At 41.4% G+C, this 7,441-nt stretch overlaps 1 protein-coding gene across 1 annotated transcript; it reads right to left on the bottom strand.

Annotated features, from left to right (window-relative positions):
* Positions 1 to 336: 336 nt before the first annotated feature.
* LOC114616288 (peroxisome biogenesis factor 1-like) lies at positions 337 to 6,819 on the bottom strand (the record flags this gene model as incomplete). The annotated part of the gene is made up of 5 exons (XM_028761780.1): positions 337 to 433; positions 3,942 to 4,074; positions 5,112 to 5,194; positions 6,372 to 6,481; positions 6,696 to 6,819. Coding segments are annotated over 5 exons (547 nt in total), but the record flags the coding sequence as incomplete, so codon positions are not given.
* Between the last annotated feature and the right edge of the window lie 622 nt (positions 6,820 to 7,441).

Below are 7,441 nucleotides of genomic sequence, written 5' to 3'. Positions count from 1 at the left end.
TTCGATGGATTTTATCACAAACATCAGAAATATAAAGCCTTCAAGTTTCTACGGATTTTCTTTTTTTGGTTTTTTGAGACAGGGTCTCCCTATGTAGCTTGGCTGTCCTGAAACTTGCGCTTTCCATCAGGCCTCAGACTCCCAGAGATCCACCTGCCTCTGCTCTGCAAGTGCTGGCATTAAAGACTTGTGCCGCAAGCCCAGCCTCCACACTTCTAAGGACTCTCAATAACTAAAAGACAAAAATAAAAGTTTAAAAACTACATAACTGTATCTATTAGTAGCACAACCATACATTCCTGTCTACAAGGGGGATCTGTGTGGATTCTTCCCTACCTCGTAAAGCTTTGCAGTCGACTACCTCCACACGGGCGTCCAGAGTGTCACGTGCTTCCTTACAGATGGCTTTAGCTAACGTTGACTTCCCGCTTCCCTGGAAGACAATCACGTCCTCAGAACACTCAGTAGACTCCGTTACAGAGGCAGCTCTGCCACTGCCGCAGCCACCGAGATTCAGCCTCACTGACTGAGAAGTGGACACCAGGCCAGTTGCAATGTGGGATTCTGTGCTACTAAAATAAGGTTCTTGATATGCACAGATAAAAAGTAAACTCGTTTCTACACTTGCTAGTTAATACTATGGATAGCATTTAAATAGAATCCTGTGAAAATAATACTTTATTGGTACAAGACAGGATTAATATAGAAATAAAATAATTTTTAAATAAATAAACTATTTAATTTCAATTATTTTAATGAGAAAAGTAGATTAATATCCCTATTACCTTGTACTAGATATTTTTATTTATTTATTTACTTATTTATTTATTTTTAAATTGTAATTTATACTCATTCACACAGGGGTTATAAACACAGAAAGACAGGATGTGGGGAAGGGGATGACACGGAGCGTGGGTGTTCAGGGGGAATACAGATTTCTTTCAGCACAGGGTATCGGCTGGGTAAGGGTTCAGGGGACAGGTCGCTATGACTCTGCCTATGACTCACTTGTCCTTATCTAAGTTGGTATTGTCTGGCAAGGCTACCTATTTACAAGGTCTATGACTACTCAGGCTTATAAATTTCCACAAAAGCTGCCTCTTTACATTAGCTTATAGCCATCTGTTTCAGTGTTTTTCCACAGAGACCCAAGACTTGATGTTAGTATACATGTATGACAGGCCTATGGCTGATTTTAGGCCTATGGCTGATTTTAGGCCTTCAGTGTGTAAGCAGGGCTGCCCCTGACATCTCCTCCCTTCTCTAAGTACAGAAGGGCTGTGTCGATTCTGATATTGCAATGGCGGGGATAGAGGCCTGACCTGCAGTGATTGAAGGGGACCGTGTAGTGGCTCCGGTCCCCCGTCGTTGTCAGTGATTAATGTCCCTATTACCTTGTACTAGATAATTTTTATTTACCACTTTCTTAATGATTTATGGCCATCACTGTGGCTACCAATTCATGAGGAGTACCACCCTCAGGCACTTTTTTTCTGGTCACAGAGATGATTATATGCTGTGTTTTACCAGACTAGGTCTTATCATGTTGGCCAGTCTGGCCTTGAACCTAAGATGCCCTGCCTCAGCCTTTGGAGAGGCTGGGATTACAGGAACACAGCACTGCCCTTGAGCGACAATTCAGCTGCCAGACCGTCTACACTGATATAAGAACGACAGACTCGACACTGGCTTACAGTCAATGAGCTTTTTTTTTTTCAAATACAAATTGTTTTTTTTTCTCATTCTAAAGTATTTTGTAAAGATTAAAAACAAGTATACTTAGTAAAGAAGGGTGAAAGACCTCAGGTGAAAACTCTACCCTACATCAAGAGTCTTCATCCTTCTAAGCATTCCTTACAAATGTATACAAACAGAACTAAAATATCAATGGAGTTTTAGAATTTCCTGCTATTACTTAAGCTGTTTAACACGTTATTTCCCTGTGCTTTGTATTTGTGTTCCTTCTGATTTTAGCCATCACCAGGTCAGAATGAACATCCACACAGATCCGCTTAGTGGGCCGTCAGTGTGCTTTCAGAAAGAAGGAGCACCATGACATCAGAAGGTAGCACGTTTCAATTCTTGCTCCCATCTCTCCAGTGTCCTCTAGCACGACCACACTGGGTAGGTTTCTAGTTTTTCACTATCAGCTTCCTCTGTGCTGGCTGTCACTTGTCTGGAGGCTAACAGCATTGTATCAGTTCACATACATTGTCCTGATTACTAGCAAAACCCACCACATTTGATATGAGAAAGCTAAACTTCGGAGGCACTCAACAAATACATACTATCATCATTATCTTTTACAGAATTAGGTATTATAAAGAGTTATTATAGAGAGAGATATTATACAGAATTAGATCATATATAGATGTTATAGAGAATTACCACATTTAAATTTGATGGACTTCAAAGACTAAAACACCATTAGGGGCCTTTGGGCACAGGAAATAACACAGCACTGGTAGAGAGGAAGACAGTAAGCCTCTTTAAGAGGTCAGGGATCTCAACCAAGAAAATAAAGTTAGAAGGAGAAGACACATCTCCAGTGTCAGGAAACAGGGTAGCACAACAGATCCTGCAGGAATCTGGAACTAAAGGAAAATAAGAGAAAATAACTTTATGCTCATAAATTTGACATTGTATAGATGAACTGGACCAAGTCTTTAAAAACCAACAACTGCTCGTCAATCAAGATGAAGCAGACTATCAAACAGCCCTGTAACCATTCAGAACATGGAGTGGATCATTCAAAAGCTATTGAATTAAGGACTCTCCAGGCTTGGATGGGTTTGCTGCAGGTTTTACAAAGCATTTAAAGAATGAATGAATGCCAACCTAATAGTCTCTTCCCTACAAAAATGAGGGGACACTTGACAGCTCATTTCATGAGCAAGTAATACACTGACTGTCTTAACTAGGGTTTCACTGCTGTGAACAGACACCATGACCAAGGCAACTATTATAAGAACATTTAATTGGGAATGTCTTACAGGTTCAGAGATTCAGGCCATTATCATCAAGGCAGGAACGTGGCAGCATCCAGGCAGGCACGGTGCAGGAGGAGCTGAGAGTCCTACATCTTATTACATCCGAAGGCAAACAGAAGACTGGCTTCCAGGCAGCTAGGACCAGGGCATTAAAGCCCACATTCACAGTGACACACCTACTCCAACAAAGCCACACCTCCTGAGAGTGCCACTCCCTGGGTCACATCATCACACTGACTGTAAAACTAGACAAGACAGGGCAGCAGCAGAAGCTGCAGAATAGTGTCTCTCATAAATGCAAACAGAATGCTAGTAAGTACAAGTAACCACAACCAAGTGGGATTTATTTTTAAAAATATACCAATACTATCAACAACCTCATCAGTAGGCTAACCACTAAAAATTATATAATCTTATCGATCTACACAGAAAAGGAATTGAGAGGTGTGCTGGTGTGAATAGGAATGGCCCCCACAGACTAATGTGTTTGAATGCTTGGTCCTTAGGGCGTGGAACTATTAGGAGGCATGGCTTTGTTGGCCACTGGGGATGGGTGGGTGGTATTTTAGGTCTGCTATCCTCAAGCTTATGCCCAGAGTGGCTCACAGTCTCCTGCTGGTTTCAGGTCATGCTGTAGAATTCTCAGCTCCTTCTCCAGCACCGTGTCTACCTGCATCCTGCCATGCTCTGCATCATAATAATGGACTAAACCTCTGAAACTGTAAGCCAGCCCCAATGAAATGTTTTTCTTTATAAGAGTTGCTGCGGTCAGGGTGTGTCTTCACAGCACTAGAACCCTAACTAAGACAAGAGGGTATATAATTCATGATTACTTCCCTAATACCTAACAAGCACACACCTATTAAAAGTTCTATAAAATACATAAACAAAAGCAAAAGAGAAGCATGAAATGCTACTAGCTAGTAAGAAGGAACATATTTTAACCGATACCTTTCCTCCAGTGATCAAAAGTGCCCCATTCCTAAGTCCTGCGACCAGGGACATCAGCTGCCGAGACAAAGGGCGTCCCAGAAGACTGTGAGTGATGTGTTCCATGGCGGATATACCTAAGGAACTCACTCCACTGCAAAACACATAAATTCTAATGTGACAAAAGACCGTAGCAAATAAAACCTAGCTATAAAAGACTGAAGCCTTCCTTCCTGGGCTAGTTAGCGATGTTGTAGGAGTAAAGTCTTAGAAGCTTCCTTTACTTAGGCTAATGGTGGAAGACTGGCTCTGATGTCCAGCTTTCAGACACTGCAATGCTGAAAAGTCTGTTCTAACAGTTGCTTGTGGGGTCTGTTAGCACATCTCAACGCTCCCATCCTCACGGCTCTTTCAGTTTGGTAATCAATACTGTTGCAAACAGCTGCTTTGGGAGTGCTTACTGGGGTAATCAAAGACTCGGCTCCTCTGAAATTTCCCTTTGAAACCTAGCTTCACTCTGTCTTAGACATACTTTGAATGTATACTCTTTCTTGATTTCTACCATGATTTTATTCATGAAAACAGAAAGGGAACAAAAACTCCTGAAGTGGAATCCAAAGAGAGCTTACTTCCTACTAGTGCACACCATTGCACCTCTAGAGGGTTAATTCTTTCACCAAAGCTCTCGCCTCCAGTATAAGCTCACACACTACCAAGCAAATGCTGCTGTGGCTGCCTCTCATAGCGCAAATAAAGAAACTAAGAGGGCTTCCTTTTCAGATTCGTTTTTCTGAAAAGATGAAAAAAATACCAAAAAGTTGCTAATTATTACAATAAAATAGTGAAGGAATAACTTAATTTGAAATATTTTCCACCACTGAACCAGTGTTTTAGACTTAGCTATTAAGATGCTTTTATTGGTTTCAATCACTACTGTTTTGGTCAAGTACAATCTGGTGATTTCCAGCTAGCTTTCGTCTCAAAAGTCAATTCTCCAAGGAGAGAATCTCTAATAAAACCACCTACCTAAGGAGGCAAGGTCAGCTTCCAACCTGTGTGTAAGAACAGAAGCTATCCTCGACAGTTACCTCCTCATCTTTGGCGTTCCTGGCCACTTAACACACTGTACATGAGCTGCAGAGAGCATCCAAAGCAGTCTGTAAACACACTCATTTGACCATAACCTCTTACCCCAAAGAGCTCAGCGTTAAAGAGGGAAGAAGAAAGTCAATTTCCACACTGTGTTCTTCTCTTATCACGGGCTCTAGAAGGACCTACAGTAAGGAAAAGCCAGTTTTACATTTCAAGGTTATGTCTTTTGTTTGATTCCTGAGTCCCAGAAAAAAAGAATCACCAACTTTGCTAACAGAGAAAGGAGATGCTGAGCACCGAGAACATGCCTGAGATACTCTGTTGCCCAGGTCCTCATGCATGGAACACAGACGTTCACAGCACAGAGACTGAAGCTGTTGATGACACACCACAGGTGTGTATTTCCTCCATCTATGTCATAAGTGTTCTCCCCACACCCCTTACATTTGCCCCTTTTCTGAAGGGCAGCCCCTCAATCACATCTCAGAGATAAGGAAACAGTGTCTAGATCCTAACCACTCAACTTGCAAACAACGGGTGCAGCTTCCATCCCACTGCAGCAAGCAGAAGGAAAACAATATTCTAAAAACAGGGGCACTAAGACACCTCTGCAAGAAAAGCAATGTGAGCAGAGAAGTTAACAGCTGTCAAAATAGTATAGCGAACAGGCATGTGAAAATATGAATTAAAAACATTTACAGTATTGCACTGCAACAAGAAGGTGGATCAGGGGCTGCAGTGCACATGAGGGTCAGAAGATTCGTGTGTGTGTGTGTGTGTGTGTGTGTTGCGCATTTCAATGCAGAGGTGGCTTACGTACACATGTGGAAGTCAGAGAACAACTTTGGGGTGTGTGTGTACACACACTACAATGAAGAGGTGTCCCATGTGCACATGTGGAGGTCAGAGGACAACCTTGGTAGTGTTGGCTCTCTCCTTGCAGCTTTTACATGGCTTCCAGGAATGGAACTCAGGTTACCAGGCTGGTACGGCAAACACATTTACCCACCAAGCCATATCACTGGCCCCAAAGTAAGAACTTAAAAAAAACCCAGTCTTCTAAAACTAAATCTCCATTTGTTTAATACACAGAAGTTTAGATCGTGACCCGTTTACCAGATTATATAAGCGACAGAAAATCTGGAACTTTATCATGCTTAACTGCTGTTTACATTTAGGATAAATCAGTAATTTGTTTAGATAAATTACAGAGTAAGATAGTTAAAATCAAGCTATTCCTTACTCTTCTCATGTGCTTTCTAATCTACTTCTGGATGTACACTTCCAGACAGAAACTCAGACTTTACTAGTCGCAGATAACAAGCACGGCTTCATTACACATCAATAGTATATAATTACTTGTACTGAGATCTTCTGCAGCAGAATGGGACTCAACACAAAAACAGTTTTTTCTTGATCCTTTTCTTTTTCCTGAGAATGAACTACACTCAGAGAGAACTCTTTCAACCCTATTAAGAAGAAAGTAAAGAGTTAGAACTGAAACCGAGAGGAAATAATTTGATTTGAAATATCAAACTTATTTAAATTAAAGACATTCTTTAATACAGAGAACACTGTTATGTTTCACTGTTTACATGTGACACAAATTGGAAAAACAATTCTTAAAAATGTTTCGATGTGACAACTGTTTCATAGGAGAAACAAAATCACACTTTTACCTACCATCTTTAATTTCCAGCTTAATACACTCTTCCTTTGGTATTACCAAAGGAAGCATGGTGGTAGTGGACTGCTGTAGCCAAGACGAGAACACAGTTTTTATGTCTTCTTCACTCACGCCTTTAGGCTGCCAGAGAAAAAGACGGAAGAGTAAACCAAGTATCCTAATATCCGCCTTGACTTTACCACACTTATTTTAGCATGCCTTCCTAACAGCATACAAAATCTTACCAAATACAACCAACACAGGATGCTCAGATTCTACATGCTGATGCGTGATCTGCTGTGATGGTTGCATTCCTCAGCGTGAGCTACTGAGGAACCATTTGTATACAAAGCAAAAGATGTAAGTGATCCTTTCCTGTCTGCCCAGTGAAACAAACATCAATCAAAGTGGAGTGTATGAGGCCTCACTGTGGCTGGTGGCATGCAGTCAGCAGCCATGAAGAGCCTCTCTTCCCAGTTAAAGGTAAAGAACGCATCAAGGAAGCTTAGGTCTTGTTTTGTTTTACTGGTCCATTGAATTCAGACAGGACACTTAGAAGCACTGCAAGCATGTTGTATCTAAAGCAGCCAAATCACAGCCAAGGACAGCAAGAGAGAAAATGATACGGAGCCTAGGTCCCTGTCAACAAGGTCAACACCCATGAGTACCTTCAACAGGATTCCCCGTACACAGTACATGAAAAAATTAAATACTGTATGTTATTTAAGCCACATGTTTAAGCCACTGTCCCTTTTCTTAGTGA

The sequence above is a fragment of the Grammomys surdaster genome, unplaced genomic scaffold (assembly GCF_004785775.1).
Source record: "Grammomys surdaster isolate TR1022 unplaced genomic scaffold, NIH_TR_1.0 314550, whole genome shotgun sequence".
In the NCBI taxonomy this organism is placed as follows: Eukaryota; Metazoa; Chordata; class Mammalia; order Rodentia; family Muridae; genus Grammomys; species Grammomys surdaster.
This window is presented reverse-complemented; position numbering and strand designations above follow the sequence as displayed.